The sequence below is a fragment of the Zonotrichia leucophrys genome, chromosome 4A (assembly GCF_028769735.1).
Source record: "Zonotrichia leucophrys gambelii isolate GWCS_2022_RI chromosome 4A, RI_Zleu_2.0, whole genome shotgun sequence".
NCBI classification, from domain to species: Eukaryota; Metazoa; Chordata; class Aves; order Passeriformes; family Passerellidae; genus Zonotrichia; species Zonotrichia leucophrys.
In genome coordinates, this window is record NC_088174.1 from 276,585 (window position 1) to 292,374 (window position 15,790).

At 58.0% G+C, this 15,790-nt stretch overlaps 2 protein-coding genes across 4 annotated transcripts; both read right to left on the minus strand.

Moving 5' to 3' along the window:
* Positions 1 to 7,238, minus strand: LOC135447820 (interleukin-22 receptor subunit alpha-1-like). 2 transcript variants are annotated; one of them, XM_064712920.1, is made up of 8 exons: positions 6,466 to 7,238; positions 4,806 to 4,947; positions 4,322 to 4,442; positions 3,394 to 3,566; positions 2,499 to 2,677; positions 1,910 to 2,063; positions 1,499 to 1,626; positions 1 to 1,169 (listed from the first exon to the last, which is right to left on the minus strand). In XM_064712920.1, the coding sequence occupies exons 2-8, from the start codon at positions 4,858 to 4,860 to the stop codon at positions 393 to 395; spliced, it is 1,587 nt and encodes a 528-aa protein (XP_064568990.1). In that variant the 5' UTR covers positions 4,861 to 4,947; positions 6,466 to 7,238; the 3' UTR covers positions 1 to 392. The 2 variants fall into 2 exon arrangements, with proteins under 2 accessions (XP_064568990.1, XP_064568989.1); XM_064712919.1 differs by having other exon boundaries at positions 4,806 to 5,580; positions 6,466 to 6,484.
* Positions 7,239 to 7,372: 134 nt separating this feature from the next.
* Positions 7,373 to 14,487, minus strand: FAAH2 (fatty acid amide hydrolase 2). 2 transcript variants are annotated; one of them, XM_064712918.1, is made up of 12 exons: positions 14,290 to 14,487; positions 14,044 to 14,126; positions 13,646 to 13,779; positions 13,163 to 13,372; positions 12,640 to 12,759; positions 12,015 to 12,150; positions 11,107 to 11,224; positions 10,650 to 10,769; positions 10,268 to 10,372; positions 9,636 to 9,747; positions 8,817 to 9,011; positions 7,373 to 8,206 (listed from the first exon to the last, which is right to left on the minus strand). In XM_064712918.1, exons 1-12 carry the CDS (start codon positions 14,485 to 14,487, stop codon positions 8,031 to 8,033), a joined length of 1,707 nt encoding a protein of 568 aa, XP_064568988.1. In that variant the 3' UTR covers positions 7,373 to 8,030. The 2 variants fall into 2 exon arrangements, with proteins under 2 accessions (XP_064568988.1, XP_064568987.1); XM_064712917.1 differs by lacking the exon at positions 10,268 to 10,372.
* Positions 14,488 to 15,790: the final 1,303 nt, after the last annotated feature.

Below are 15,790 nucleotides of genomic sequence, written 5' to 3' on the forward strand. Positions count from 1 at the left end.
TTCCACAGAAGTAAAACCCCCAACATTTTTTTCATTAAAGAGCTTTACAAATATATATGTATATATGAGTGTTACATTAGTATAGATACTGTACCATACATGCACACATACAGACAGATCTCTAGATAAGAGGGCTTCAGCGTTGCTCCATGCTCCTTATGAGGTGTCTCAAGAGCACCGAATCCCCAGAGGAAAGCTCTGGATCTCGCCCGTCTTTGGCGGCCGTGCCCGGAACGGGCCTGTGCCTGCCCTTGGAGCCTGCCCGGTCCCACCCGCAGCACGCCCCCGCAGGCTGGGACAGACAGACAGACAGACGGAGAGACGGATAGACACAGACAGACAGCCGTTCCGGCCGGGGAGCTGCGGGAGGCGGCCTGGCCTCGGCTGGGCCGCTAAGGCTCACAGCCCGCCGGAGCCCGGGGCTCGTAGCCGGGGAAGGGAGCTGCCCGCAGGCCGCGGGGCGAGGGGGGCAGCGGGCACGGACACGGCTCGGCCTGCCCCGGGGAGCCTCGCTGCACGGCGCTGTCCCCTAGCTCTGGGTCAGTCCCGCCGCCCCGCAGAGCCTGGGGAGCACAGGGGCGCTGCCCGCCTTCCGTCTCCGTGCTGGGCAGGAGCCTCACGGAGCTGAGCCGGATCCAGTGCCGAGCCGTCCCCGGACTCTCCTGCAGGCAGTCCTGGCTGCAGCTTCTGCTCGGCACGGGCAGAGGAAGGTGGCTGTCTGCTCCCAGAACTGGGCACTGGCATTTAGAATAAAGCTGGAGGTGCAGGGGGAGCAACATTTTAGGTATCTGGCTGTCCTTGTCACCTATGTAGCTGTGTCCAGCCAGTCCCATTAGCACCAGCTGCTCTGGCACATCATCCCCATCACCTGCCTCCTCATCCTTCTCCAGCTGTGAGGGGACCTGAGAACCTAAGGCATGCCCCAGCTGACTGTGGGTGCAGGACGGGTCCCTTCCCTCAATGCAGTCTGGGCCAAACCCGTTGGCACAGTAGCCACTCGCATCCTGGACAAGGCCTCGCAGGAGCCGTGGGACCGTGGCTGATGCCTGCATAGCTGTGGATGGCCCGTGGGAGGGGAGCACAGTCTGCAGGAGCAGGGCCAGTGGGTCCTCCTCAAGCTGCAGTGGAGGCACCTGCATGGCCACATTCAGCTCACTGTTCTGGAGAGCCTGCAAAAACAAAAGCAGTGACATGGTCAGCCTCAGCTGGCTAAAGCCCTGCCAGCTAAGGGGTTGTGACAAACTATGCTGAACACCAAGGGCTCCACTGCCTGAGACCCCATCCTCTGCTGTGACCCATGGCTGGCCAATGCCCTCCACCAGTACCTTCTTCTTGGGGGACAGTGGTTCAGACGGCAGGGGAGACACCTGAGTACCAAAATAGGCTTGGTGATGTGAGAGTTGGAGGAAAGGAGGTGCTGAACCCTTGCAAATGCAGGGAACCCTGGCTTGGCTATGGCTACACACAAGGTGGAAGTTGGAGGAGGATCATCACTCACCAGTGCTTTTGGGAGGCACATCTCCTGAGGACTGGGAAAGACATGCAGCTGCACGAAGCACATCCCGGCCACACTCAGCGGCAGCAGCAGGAAGAAGGCACTCAGCACAGCAGAGACCCATGGAAAGCCTGGCAGGACATCACAGCAGGCTGAGGGGTCACTCAAACACATCCCTCCCACCCCACTCTCTGTCAGTGCTTCCCATCCATGTCACACTGGGATGTTTCAGGAGGCAAGTCCAAGGCAGATGACAAGAAAGCATCACCATGAGAGGTCCCCACTGGGCAGCACCGGGCCACAACCCTGACCACAGTGGCTGGGGGTGAGGTATTCACACCTCCACACAAGTTTGTGCTGTGAGCAGGATCTGAGATGCCACCGTGCCAGCTGAGTTGGTGAGAGTGCTCCCACCTGAGGGGGCTGCTGGAGTCACCAGGCACTGCTCAGCCTCCTGGCTCCGCTCCCTGGCAATGTCTGCAGCCACCGTCCGGACACAGTACTGTGTGCTGGGCTTCAGGTGCCCAAAGGTGCAAGGCACTTTCTCACTGCTCCGTTTGCAGGGCACCTGAAAGCGGATAGAACAGGTGGCCACAGAAGCTGGAGGTGGGGTTTGGGCATGGCTCCACTGCTCTGTGCAGCCTCAACATCCCACTTGCCCTATGGTCCCTCCTCCCAGGCATCTTCAACACTCAGTTCTTTGCCCCAGGAGGTGTTCAGGTCCTAGAGCATCTCCTGAAACACCTGTGGCATCACTTTTCATCTGAACAGAACCAGTCCAGTTCTTCGTACTCAGGGGAGGGAGGTGGTCTCCTGCCTTGCTGAGGTGGGACCCCCAGACTGGGGGTGCACAGCACCTCACACCTGACTGTGCAGCCAGGTGTGGGCAGGGCTGCAGCACAGGCACCCCCACACCACTACAACCTGACATGGAGGCTTTGCTGCACCAGGAAAGCTTATGCAAGCCCTGCACCTCTGGGCCCTGCCCAGCTAGCACACAGACCTGCTGGACAAGCAGGTCCCCCTCGTACAGGTGCAGCCAGTACCACAGCTTCAGCAGCACTCGGTTGACTGGCTTGTAGGAACCAGTCCTTCTCTGGTAGGGAGTGGGTGGTGTGATGATGTTTACGCTGAGGATTTGGTCCTGGAGCAGCCAAGACAGCTTGGGGGGGCCAACAATTGCTGTAGGGAAGGGGAAAAAAATCAAAAATTAGGGCCTTCAAAGGAAGGCAGACATCTTGTTTCTCTAGAAATTATATTTTTCTGTCTGACATTCCCCTCAGAGCACAGAAGCTCCTCAGGTCTTGCCTGCTGGCACTTTGTGCTCTGAAACCAGCTCTAGGAATGGCAGCCACCACATCTGTTTATTGCAACAACTTCTCTGATGGAGGTCAGAGGAGGGTCCTGAAAATTTTCTAGCTCCAGGAGACTGCTAGGTTTTTTGGACAGAACAGCCAGTCTGACTGAGAAGAGGCACATTCCCACACCAGGCAAACACAATAGTCAGGATGAAAGGATCACCAGAGGGTCTGCCCGTGCTTCATCCCAGACCGTGACAGGGGAGGAAGATGAGCCTTTCAAAAGCCAAGCCTGGAGGCATATCCTCTCTCCTGCCCCATCTCGCTGCATTCCCCAGAGACCCAAATTCTCACGGTTCCTTGCTGGCCTGGGGGCCTCCTACCAATCACCTCACTGTGCCTCCTCTGTCCTTTTGCTCTTCACCCAGCTATCTTCCAGCAGCTCTGCGTTATCCCTTCCCCCTAGTTAGGGCTCTTGACTCTTTTCCCTCCAGTATCCTAATATGCTCTCCCACTGAGTCCCATCAGATCTCTCCAAGGTCCCCTCTCCCCATCAGCCCCTCAGGAAGAGCCCAACTGGAGAAGCTCCCCAGTCCTTACTGTCTCTGTACAGCTGCAGCTCGCTGGAAATGGCCCACTCGGACCGCTCACCTCCGGCCACCACTCTCACCCGTGCCCAGTAGATATCATGAATCCTGTCAAAATACAGCTCACACACACAGGAGTTTCTGCAGTTCCCCCCATAGGCACCTGCCTTGGTCCAGTTTGAGGTTCTGCCCAGGGAGAAAGCACAGGGATTGTTTCTTTTCAGCATGCTCCCAGCCCAAAGGGAGGGCAGCCCAGCCACTGCCATCCTGCCCGCGTGGAAAGCACAGGGAAGCCCAGGCATCAGCCAACAGCATCCCGGGATGTGTGAGGACGTGTGTCCCTCCTGGGCACAGATGGCATCTGGCACTGTGCCCTGACCTGTGCTCTCCACAATGCAAAACCACACAGCTGTGGCAGGGAGAGCCCCCCAAGGAGTTGGGGCTGTTGAGGCTCTGTGCTACCAGGGAAACTGAGTGAGTGGTGACAGCTTGAGCCTCAGAGAAAGGTTGACTCTCTGAGCGTGGGGGGGCGTCTTACCAACACAAGAAGAAGATAGAGTCAGTGGTGCCCAGCAAAAGTACAAGAGGCAGTGGACACAAGTTGAAATACAGGAAATTCCATTTAGCATAATGGGAAAAAAACCAAATCCAAAACCCCAGTCCAAAAGCAACCCCTTAGTTTGTTACTGGGATAGTGACCAGGAAAGGAACCAAGCTGTCCAGGGGTGTTGTCCTGAAGTTGTACAAAACCCACCAGGACACACTCCTGAGTTGACCTTGCATGTGCAGGGGTAGGACCAGCCAATCCCTGCCAATTCCACTGCTCTGTTACCTTGTGGCCTTTACTGCCAGGTAACAGTCCTCTGGCCGCCAGGGGTCCCCAACAGCCTCTGCCAGGGTGTAAGAGGACCAGACCCCTTCACCCCCTCCTCCCCACCCACCTGTTCCTCCACTCCACCTCATAGGTGGCAGAGCTGGGTGAGCTGGGGTCTGGCTCCCAGCGCAGCAAGACGTGGAAGTTCTGTGCCTCCAGCCTGACGTGCCGTGGCCTCAGCAGCGTCCCTGGGTGGGGAGCAGAGGGGTATAAGGCAGTGCCCTGCAGGGTCCCCTTGTGGCACAGGTTCCTCAGCTTCATCCCAGCATGGGCAAACTCTGACTTCAAAGCAGGTGCTCAGCACCTGTATCCCCCCAATTGGTCACACACTGAGAACACCCTCTCCACACTTCTGCCAAAGCAGAGACACAGCTGACAAAACAGGAGAGACAACACCCTGACACAGCTGCTGTTGACCTGGGGGTTTTCTTTCTCATCATTGCTTGATGACCACTTGGGTCTCTCCTCTTCACAGGTACCTTCAGTAGGTTTGAGAGGTGTCCCTGCAGCCAGCCCCCCAGACTGTGGTGACAGCTTCAGCACTGGCTTACCCTGGAGCAGGGAGCAGCTGGCCAGGGACAGCAGCAGGAGCAGGGCAGGGCTCATCCTACCACAGCCATGCTGGGGGCCATGGAAAGGGATGGGTGTGCTGGAGCTGTTCTGCTACCCACAGACATAATATGCTGCTGGAACCTGGGAATAAAAACAGAAGCTTCAGCCAGTGACACTGCCCCATGGAGCCCACATGCCTATTGTGGCACAGAGGTGTCCACTATGGAGGGCAGGGGACCTTCTGCTGCATTCCGGGGGTGCCACAGGGCAGGGTACCCTCAGGGCTGGGTGGTAAGTGGACCCACAGGGACAGTGGGCAGCTGCCACACTGCTGTGGCACTATGCACGTGCTGCAGCAACCTTCTGTTGCACCCACCTCTGGCACCCCGTGGTGAGAAGTCACACTGCCTTTGTCACCAGGATGTGGGTCAGAGAGAAAGCTCCTCACCTGAGGCTCACACCACTGGGGAGGTGACTCAGCCCAGCTCTGGGCATGACTCACACTGGCACAACCTGTGACACCACTGCCAGGACACCCCCAGCCATCCCACAGACTCCCCGTACGGGGAGGGCACCCTGCGTGACATCACCCACACGGCAAAATGGGGCAAAATGAGCGCTGTAAGCAGAGACTCAGACTGTGAACCACAGCACAGGCTGGTCCAGCTGGGCACCTGTACCTGGCCAGTCCCTTCTTACCTTGGTCTTGCTCCACCATTCAGCCACCAGGAATCTTGCCCTGCTCTTGCTGGTCACGGAGGCAATCTTCCTCTCCTGCAGCAGACGTGCAAGGGCTTTGAGGCTACCAACACCAACCTTGTGGTTGTGGGGACACATTCCCCCGTGAAGGTGGGGAGCCCAGGGCCACCTCCAGAGGCAGAGGGGTGGGAGCACCCCTGACCAGACGGGACACCAGTGGGGCTGCTCACCACTGTCACTGCTTCTCACTCTTCCCATTTCACACCAACTTTTCACCATTACAAGCGCAAGCACCTCAGCACGTGGATACAAAACACTGCCCCCATGTTTTCTCTGTCCCTTGCAGGATCAAGAGCTTGAAACAAGGAGGAGCAGTCAACAAGCAGGGACATGCAGCTGCAAACTGTGGGTGAGGGCTGAGGCGAGACCTCTGAAACACCAGAGCTGAAGCACAGGCAGTTGGCCTAGTCCCCCCTCGCTGAGACCAACAAGAACCCTCCTGGCCTTGCAACAGAGCCCATTGAAGGAGGCAGTATTTCTGCCCGAAGGGAGAAAGAGCCTCCAGGGTTGTTCCTGGGGCTTACAGAGGCACAGAGCTGGGGGACTGATGGAGACCGGAGGACTGGCTGCCTTTGCAGGCAGGGACAGGGCTGCTCTCACTGCAGAAGGCAGCACAAGGGATGCAATGCTTCCCTGAAGCAGCAAGGTGACTGCAGGCCAGTCCCTGCTAGCCCCCCTCTGAACCCCAGCACATCCATTCCCCTTCTGCCATGGCCAGAGGAAAAATCCCAGCAACTCTCCCTCCATTGTGGCATTAACTGAGATTGTGGGGATTAACCCCCTCTGCTCTGCACATCCTCTCCTTTTCTGTATCCCATCACACCACCCTGAAGCACCAGCACTCCCCCCAACCTTGATCCAGCATTTCCTCTCTGCCCCGCTGCAGTATCAGAAACCTACCTCACCAAGCACTGTTAAACACAACGCCCTCAGCTCAGCAACCTCACGTGTGGCTCGGAGTGTTCACTGGAAGCGTTACCACGGTCTGCTCAGCTGCCAGGCTTCCTCCAGATGGGGGAGAGTCCGTGTTGTCTGTGCCACCACGCTGGGAGGCGTGATTTGACTTGGGTGGTTTGTACCTCCTTTGCTGAGCCAGGGTTTGTTTTTTCCTTCCTTGCTTCCTCATTAGCACCGTCCCAGCTGGGCACGGGTGCTCAGCAGTGCCCTCTGCACACCAGAGCCGAGGTACAGCCCGTCCCAGCACACCATCCCAGCAGATGCACCACCCCGGCACGGACCATCAGTGGTGTGGGGACAGAAAGGAGCGAGGGCTCAGGCCAGGGGTAACACATGGCAAGGCAGACACAGATCAGGACATCCCAGCAAAACCAGTAGCAGGTTTTATCCTTGCCAAAACCAATGCTGCGGGCTGGGCACACAGGGCTGGGCCCCCTCATTTTGCCCTGGTGACCATGAGGGACCTGCACGTGGCTGTGCACCACCTCAAGAGCTCCAGGCCTCTGGCAGCCCACTGCGACAGAACAGCTGAACTTGTGCTTCCCAAGAGCTGCACAACCATTGCAGGACTAACAGAGCCATTGACGGCAGCATTGTGGGGCTCATAAGCACCATTTAACTCTGCCCAGGGCCCAGCAGTCACTGCCGGCCTGGGCACTCCAAAACAAGAGCCCTAGAGCGGCCAGGTGCCACCCCGGGGGGCAATGCCAGCATCTCCACTGTTGTCCCTGCACCACTGCAACGGCCAGCAGTGCTGGGTAGCCCTGACACATCACTGGTAGAAATGGGGCTGGGGCCTGGCAGGAGCTGGAAGGCAGACAGCCATGAGGAAAAGGACACATAGCCTCAGTAGACTGGACAAGCTCTTTAATACCTGGCTGAATACCAGTGCTGAAATGCTCCCAGCTGTGCCTGACAGCTGCACACACTGCAGAGTCCAGCATCCACCACCGCACAAAGCGCTGTTGGTGAGGCAGGCCTATGGCTCCTCCAGCCCCCCTCCCTTTTTGGTCAAAGGGTGGGGGCAAGCCTGCAGAAGACTGGGAGGACTGGGGGGGCTAGCAAGCCTGGGTGCAGCAGGCACAGTCCAGCCCCGTGGGCAGGGTCAGGCCAAGGAGGACCCCCAGGGCCCAGGCAGCCCTGAGGGGTGCTGCACAGCTGCCCTCCGCAATCTGGAAGCACGTCCTCTGCCCAGCTCTCACGCAGCACTTTGAAAGCAGAAAGGTTACAGAGTTGGCCAACTCCATGGTCTGGAAAAGGTGGGTGGGTGCCCACTGCAGGCAGGGCATCCTCAGACTGTGGCACTGGGGCTCCTGAGGGGCTCGGGAAAGGCAGGTCTCTCCCTGACAGAGGGTGCCACAGGGATGAGGACTCAGTGGCAGCGGTCCAGCTGTTCCTGCGCTGGAGACACCACCAGCCACTCCCAGCAGGGTGTAGGGGGATGCAGAGGGAGCAGGCAGTGCCATGACGGGATCAAGCATTAGCACTTGTCACTGCCTCTGTCCCTGTTAAACTTCCCCTGGCAAAACCCATCCTCCAAAGGCTTTCTCCAGGTACCGGGCCACCGCCAGCGTCAAGTGGTCATTGTAGGAGGCCGCCACCAGCTGGATGCCCAGCGGCAGCCCCTCGCGGCCCAGCCCCAGCGGGCACTGCGTCACCGGCAGGCCCAGCACATTGAAGATGGCTGCAAGAGAGAAGGGTGGATAGATCAGAGTGAGCACAAAGACTGGGATACATCACTGCCTGGCTCTCCCACCCTGGGCAGGCAGCTCTGCCATGCACAGCACCAAGATTCTGGGAGCTGGTGCTTCATGCAGCAGTGCAGACACATGGTGACAAGGGACAGCACTGGCCAGAGATTCCCAGTGCCCACATCATGTGTATAAACAGCATCCGTGAGGGATGGCATACACTGTGGCATGCCAAATTTGGGACATTCCTGTGCCAGCACCAGCTCTCCATCACTCCACAAAGCAAGGCAGCACTGACACCACATGGGAACCACACAAGGGGCCCCAGGCTGTACCCCAAGAGATGGCAGGTTTCAGATTCCTGCTAAACTCCAATATCGCACACACAGTCACACCTGCCCTGCTGTGGACAGGCACCTTTGGCAAAAGGTAGAAGATGCCACACGGTATGAAGCACGAACAACCCTCACTCCAAGACAAGACACCTCTCTTTGCTGCACAGTCCACTGTCAGAGATGCAAACACTTTGGATACAACACCCCAGCTGCCACAAGGAGATCATTTTGGTAGCCCTAGCTGCAAACAGGAGTCAGGGCTGCTCACCTGTGTAGGCAAAATTGAAGGGCATGCAGATGGGGGAGTGGTGCTTGGGGGCGATGGTGGGATGTGAGGGGTAGAGGAGCACCCCATCTGGCCCCAGCAGTGCCTCCATCTCCTCCTGTAAGCTCTTCCCCATGCTCACCAGCTTGGCCTTCCCACTGAGGTTGAGGTTCACCAGCTTCTCTGTCAGTCCCAGGGCTGCAGCAAAGGGTAGAAATGGGGACAAGGGCACATGAGAGGACTGTGGTCTATGTGGGGCAGAAACAATGCCTAGCCACATGCAACATCCCCTGCTTCTGGGGTGGCTCCCCAAGTACCCCTTCCTGCCAGCAGCCACAGCAGATTGCCCCTAGCACAGCTTTCTGGGCACCATTCCCCCAGCACTGCCAAGGGACAAGCATTCAGCCTGCCCCTTCCTTCCAGCTTTTCCAGCCAGTGGGGCTGAGCAGAGCTGGCAGAACGACCCCAGCACTCATTAGACAGCAGCACAATGGTGTTAATTAGGATTCTCTAGTACCTGCTGCTCTAAAACAAGATCAGTGCAGACCCTGACTGAGCCCTCTGAGCCCCAGCAGTTCTGGTGTGGCTCACAGCAGAAGTGAACCCTGCCCCCAGCTCCATCGTCCTCACTTCTTCCCCCAAGGTACCCACTCCCATCTATCAAAGATCCAGACTCCTGAGCTAGCCTTCAAAACTAGGCTAAAGCTGCTCAGGGCAAACCCCGAGTTCCTTCACTGGGCATTGGAAGGGCAATACCTCCATTTAACAACCTGCCCACCCCAGCACTGCCTGTGCACTGCCCAGGGCCCCTGCCAGCATTACCGATAGCCGGGAGAGTGTGAGAAGACATCCCCACGAGCCACTTCATCAGCTCCCACAGCGGCCACACTGGCTTCCCATGGTCCCCCAGCAGGTCTGTGAATCTTTGTGCCTCCTGTAACACACCCACTCCCCCTGTCAGCAAAGCCAGCATGCAGCAGGGAGGCACAGGCTGGCAATGGACAGTGAAATTTCAGTTATCTCATCATCCCAATGTGAGGTGTTCCTGCTTTCCCACAGGAGATGCCCATCAGGTGCTCCACAGCTGACACTGATCCAGGGCAGCAGCAGGAGCATTTTTCCCTCCCAGAGACAGCAAGGAGATGGAAGAGCCCCCCCAGAGCAGCACCCAACTGACACAATGCAAGGGATAATGTCCAGAGGCATTTCCTCCTGTGATATGACGACTGGACCTGGAAGAAAGAGGTAGAGGAGCCAGACAAGCCCTCCTTGGTGTGGTGAGGTTGGGCTGTTTCATCACTGCCTCTGTGCCAGGAAAGAATAAGTTATGACACTCCCAGAAGTTTGTTTTATTACGAAGTACTTTCCTGCATGCACAGATATAGCGCAGCAGCTGCAATGCCACGGAAAAATTACACAAGCAGGCTCCTGCTGGAAAGCTGCTAGTCCCCTGCCTGTCTTGGCATCCCCAAGGGTGTTAATCCCAGCCTACAAGTCAGAAGACACAGCGTGGGGCAAAGAGAAAGGCAGGATGGCCCCTGCTTGGTTGACTTACCAACCTGCATGGAAAAGGTCAATGTGCCAAAACAACCTCCCCCCTCCCGATTACCACATTGCTCCTCAGCTGAGAGCCAGGGCCTCAAGCCACAGGACAGCAAATGAGAAGGTGCTGTGCAACTTTAGAAAGAGGTGAAAGAAGAACTGGGAGGACACATGGAGCAGGGAAAGCCCCTGGGTAGGTTTGGGAAGCCTACAGTTCTCCACAGCTGGCCCCAAACAGCTGTTTCTTCCCTGCTGCCTCCAAAGCTGTGCCTCTGCCAACTCACTCTGACACACCTGTCCCTCACTGTCCTTGGATGACATCATGGCTGACCAGATCTGGAAGGAATACTTCATCTTGTGGATTGCCACATGCTGAACCCGGATTCCAAGGTCACTTTCAAGGTGCTCCACCACCTGAAGGGAAGAGCAAGGACGGGTTGGTTTCCATAAAGATTTGACACCTGCCATAAGCCAAAGGAAACTACAGAGAAGAGAGTAAGGGGACCTACTCGCAAGATCTTCCCCTTGTGTCTTCTTTAGCCCCGAAGAAGAAAAAGTTCTTTTTACTTTTTAACCCCTGAAAGCATAGGACTGGGATGCAAGGCTGCTTCCCCAGCCCTTAATTTTGCCAGCTCCTGCAGGAGCCACACACAGAGCAGCTCTTTCCCCTCCCCAAGGCTCCTTTGACTGGTCTCCCCAGGTTCTATCTTCAGGCTCACCCCAGTGAGTACCATCCTCTGCTGCTTCCTACCTTCTTTTGGGCCTGCAAGATCTCCTTGTCCACAGGTGATACAAAAATGGACCCACCATCATGATCCATGCAGTGGAATTTGATTTTCTCCAGTGCCACCTTCTCATTCAGTTTCAGCCTGGGAAAGAAATGGTGCTTTGTCACAAATCCATCCCCAGCTCCTCTGCCGCTGCTAGAGGTTCTCACATGCTTGTTATGTGTCCTCAAGATACCCTGCTCTGTCCCTCAGAGTGGCAAGGTGAGACTGAAGACACAGACACCTACTGTCCACAACACATCCAGCTGCTCACCTGCCCCCTCAGTCCCATCAAGTTTCTGTTGGGAAAGTTCCCATTTCTCCAGAAGCACCTTGTGACTACAAACCCTGGCTGCAGCCAAGGCTGGGATTGCACAAGAGCCTGGGAAAAAGCAAAGTGGTAATGGAGAGAGCAACAGTGTGTAGGCTGTGGCAAAAAGGAGGGGTGCTCCATGTGCCCCATCTCCGCTCTGCTCCTCACTGGTACACAGCATGGCTGCACTTGATTGCACGGACCAAGAACTGAAGGAACTGAACTGGCCATGATGTGGGGATGGAAAACTCCTCATTCAACAACAGGAAAAAAGGTGCTGCAATATCCAGGAGCAAGGCCAGCTCTGGGAAGGGTGTATGGAACAGAACTAGGAAGCAGCTCACTGGTGAAGGGGCACCTATCAGTCTGCCCAGGCTGCCGGTTCCTGGGAGCACGTGGGTGCTGGGAAGGGCAGTCCCAGAAGCCAATGTCCTGCTGAAGCCAGCAGCAGAAGAAAGAAATCAGAAACAAGCAACTGGGCGGGGTGCAGACCTGTCTCGTACAAAGGTCTCATACACTGTGAGGACCACAGAGCTGCTGACTCCAGCTCAGCAGCTTGGAGCAGTGGGAACAACTCACTTGCTGACCCCAGGGCCGGCCATGACTCTCAACACAGGCTCCAGGTCCTCTGCGTAGCGGCACATGGGCCCCGTGCACAGGTAGCTGGTGCGCACTCCCTGAGCGTTGGGGAACTGGCCGTCGTTGGGCACCACCCCTGAGAGCAGAGAAGTCAGACACTACCCTGAGTATTGCCTCCAGATGGGGACAGCCCTGCTGGGGGTCTGTGGGTGCACGGAGACACGGTTCCCCAGGGACTGTACACCCCACAAGTGCTGATGGCAAGGTTCACGGGGTGGGGATGGGAAGAAAAGCACCCAAGTCAGGACACTGAAGGACAGAGAAATATCCCAGCAGATCCCAACCTTGTGAAAACATCCCGTGCTGAGGATGCAATACTTGGGTTAACCCCAGCCTATCTCCCATGTGCTAGCATTCAGCCATTGGGGTTGGCTTCCAAACTGCCAACCCCAGCTGTGCTTCCTCAACAGGCTTGTCCCATACAAGAAGTTACCTGACTCCTTACAGCAATCCCACCAGCAACCAACACAGAGGTGTCCTGAAGGGGTTCATCCCACAGCCCCCATTCCCTCTCATGGTGTTTCTGTTGATGGGGAAGAGGAGGAGACCCCAGCACCCACCTTACCTGTTGTGGGTTTATGGCCAAAGACTCCATTGAAGAAGGCGGGCATTCGGATGCTGCCACCGATGTCAGAGCCCACACCTACCACTGAGCCGGCAGCTGCCAGGACACTGCCCTCCCCACCTGCACAGGAGAAAACACGGCAAAACCCCACAGATTTATGGTGCAAATCATCCAGGAAAGCAGGAACACCTCACAGGGAGGGTGGGGGCCTAAAAAGCAAGAGGGGTGGGGGGACAACACCTTGGCTTTAGTGATGGGTAGGGGATTGCTGGGGTATGTGGGCCAAAGGGATTTGCCTGCCAAAGTACAACAGGGCAGGCTGAAGCAATGTCAAATGAAACACCCTGAAGAGGCAAAGCAGCTAGACCTCCCAACAGCCTACAGCAGTGCTCAGGAAAGAGGCCTGTAAGCTCCGCAAGAGCCCAGGGACACGTTAATAGCTGTGTGCAGAGACTTGGAACTCTCCCTCACTGCATTTTAACCTGCCACTCATGCAGGACCGTGCCGAGGTGCTGGGGTTCACCTGAGCTGCCGCCCACAATCCTCTGCAGGTCGTAGGGGTTGTTGGTCCGCCCGTAGACCCTGTTGCTGGACTCGTACCACATGCAGAGCTCGCTGCAGTTGGTGACACCCAGCGGGATGGCACCTGCCTGCTTCAGCCGTGACACCACAGTGGCATCCGAGGTGGCGATCACATTGCGGCGGTTGACCAAGCCAGAGGTGTTGGGCATCCCTGTGGTGCCAAGGTCAATAGGAGGGAGGCATCAGGGCCAGTGCCCTGAGATGACCCAGAGCTGCAGGAAGCAGGTTACCAGTGAGGGCTGCTCCTCTGAAGCACCTCAAGCTCTGTAGCATCTGTGTGCTACAAATGAACACAAATGCAGAAGCCCAGGCAGGGCTTGGTGCAAACCAGGGAAAGGGAGACTACTTCCCTCCAAGCACCTGCCACAGCCACCCACCACTCTGGGGAGCACATCAAGACCTGGAGGCATAAAGATAAACCCACCATAAAGAGAAAAGGCCTCCTTAACGGTGATGGGAACTCCCAACAAGGGGAACTTCTCCTCCAGGCAGTCATCACCAGGACCCTCCGCAAGCAGCTTATCAACCTGCCGGGCTTCCTGCAGGGCCTCCTCGAACCTGCAACAAAGCACCCGGAGATGTTCTGGCGCTGGATCAGACAGGAGCGGGGTCCCCACAGGGCGGGTGGACCCCAAGTGCGGCAGGAGCTTGTGGGGGAAGTGAGACTGCCTGGTGTTTGCCGGAGCCGGGAGCAGCATCCCGGCCCGGCGCTGCTGCGGTGGCGGCGCGGGGATGCCCGTGCCCCCGGCAGAGCGCAGCGGTCGGGCTGGGGCCCGAAAGGAGCCGCTGCCTCCTCGAGGGTGCCCTCTGCCTCCAGCTCACCTGTCCTTAACCACGGCATTGATGAGGGGATTCACCTCTTTGATCCTCTCCACGTACGCCTCCACCACCTCCACGCACGCCACCTGGGCACGGGGCACAGCGGGTCCCGCCGTCAGCCGCGGGCGCTGCGCGCACCGAGACCCGCCGCCCGCGCTCCCCCTCCCCGGGCCGCGGGTGGTACGTGCCGCGCGCGGAGAGCGGCACCCCCGCTGCCCGCGTTCCCCCGCCCCGGGCCGCGGGTGGTACCTGCCGCGCGCGGAGCAGCTCCGCGAGGCGCCGCGCGGGCAGCAGCAGGAGCGCGTGCCGCGGCGGCGGGACGGCGCGCGGAGCGGTGCGCGCGGGGCCGGCGCGCGGCGGCGGCAGCAGCGCGAGCAGCGCGAGGCAGGCGCGCGACAGGAGCCGCAGCAGCAAGGCGAGACAGCGCTCCGCGCGCGACAGCGCCATGACGGCCCTGCGCGCGCCGCCCCGCCCCGCACGGAAGTGACGTCAGGGCGACGCACCGCCCGCGTTGCCGTGGCGACCGCCCGGTGCCCGTGCCGGTGCCCAGGGGCCGCAGCGGCCCGGGCCTCCCCGGGAACGCGGCCAGGCCCGGCGGGGCGGGGAGAAGGGCGGCCTCGCCCGCCTTGTGCCTCGTGCGTAGCGCTCAGGCCCGCTCTGCCCGCCCCGGGCCGGCCCGCTTTTCGCTCCGGGACAAAGGCAACGGCTCGGGGGCGCACTCGGCAGGCGAGCTGCGCTGGCGCCAGGTGCCAGCGGCGCTCCCGACGGGCGGCGTGTGCGGCTTAGCGAAACGCGCCCCGGGCAGGGCTGCCTGGCCGGTTGCGGCGGCAGCCCGAGGCGCCGGGCTGAGCCCAGCAGCCGCAATGCCTCGGAGCTGCCCGCGGTAATGTCCCGTGCCGGACGGGGAAGGAGACGCTTCCCTTTCCGGCAGAGGTTGCCCGTCCCCATCCAGAAGCCTGTCCTCTGGGTCAGACTGTGCAACAAACGTTCTACTGGGTGTCTAACGTGGCTACGGGACATTAAGAACTATCAGTTTAAGGTTGACGTCAAATTATAATGTTCTTTTGCGGTACAAACACGAAGCCTCTTTCTTGAGCTTTTCCCTTATAAAATACAGCTCTTATCACACTTATTTTTAAACACGCTCTGAGGTGTTCAGATGCTTGATTATGGAAACAGGAAGAGCACTGTATAATCCTCAACACTCAGGGCAAAAGAATTGGTAATGCTGGAGAAAAAAAAATACTGTCTTTTAAAGCAAGGGTTTAAGCCGCATGTGAGCAGGCCTTACTGCATCTCTTCCCTTCCCCACAGTTGGCAATTGAATTATCAGCACAAAGCAAGGCTACAAAGGGATACATTTCTTGTGAAAATCTTTTATGACCGAATAGTCAACATATCAGCATTTATAGAACAATCTGCAACACACACACCCTAGAAGGCCATCAGCCGACCTCTGTCCCCTAAAACCTAAGCTGACACCAAAGTCATCTTGATAGTAGTTCTTTTTTCACAATCTTATCAAGGATACTTTCTTTGCTCCCTGCCTGATGCAGGGAGAGGAGAGGAGAGGAGAGGAGAGGAGAGGAGAGGAGAGGAGAGGAGAGGAGAGGAGAGGAGAGGAGAGGGGAGGAGAGGAGAGGAGAGGAGGGAGAGGAGAGGAGAGGAGAGGAGAGGAGGGAGAGGAGAGGAGGGAGAGGAGGGAGAGGAGAGGAAGGGAGGAGAGGAGGGGAGGGAGGAGGGAGGAGGA

What these genes read in the sequence shown, in the direction of transcription:
- LOC135447820 (XM_064712920.1), bottom strand. Translation starts at nt 4,860, where the DNA reads ATGAGCCCTGCCCTGCTCCTGCTGCTGTCCCTGGCCAGCTGCTCCCTG. An exon ending in CAGCTGCTCCCTGCTCCAGG is followed by an intron (nt 4,443 to 4,805) that starts GTAAGCCAGTGC and finishes CTCCCCACCCAG; the next exon opens with GGACGCTGCTGAGGCCACGG. An exon ending in TGTGCCTCCCAAAAGCACTG is followed by an intron (nt 1,170 to 1,498) that starts GTGAGTGATGAT and finishes TTGTTTTTGCAG; the next exon opens with GCTCTCCAGAACAGTGAGCT.
- FAAH2 (XM_064712918.1), bottom strand. Translation starts at nt 14,487, where the DNA reads ATGGCGCTGTCGCGCGCGGAGCGCTGTCTCGCCTTGCTGCTGCGGCTC. An exon ending in AATGCCGTGGTTAAGGACAG is followed by an intron (nt 13,780 to 14,043) that starts GTGAGCTGGAGG and finishes GCTTTGTTGCAG; the next exon opens with GTTCGAGGAGGCCCTGCAGG. An exon ending in GCCGGCCCTGGGGTCAGCAA is followed by an intron (nt 11,225 to 12,014) that starts GTGAGTTGTTCC and finishes TTTCTTTCCCAG; the next exon opens with GCTGAAACTGAATGAGAAGG.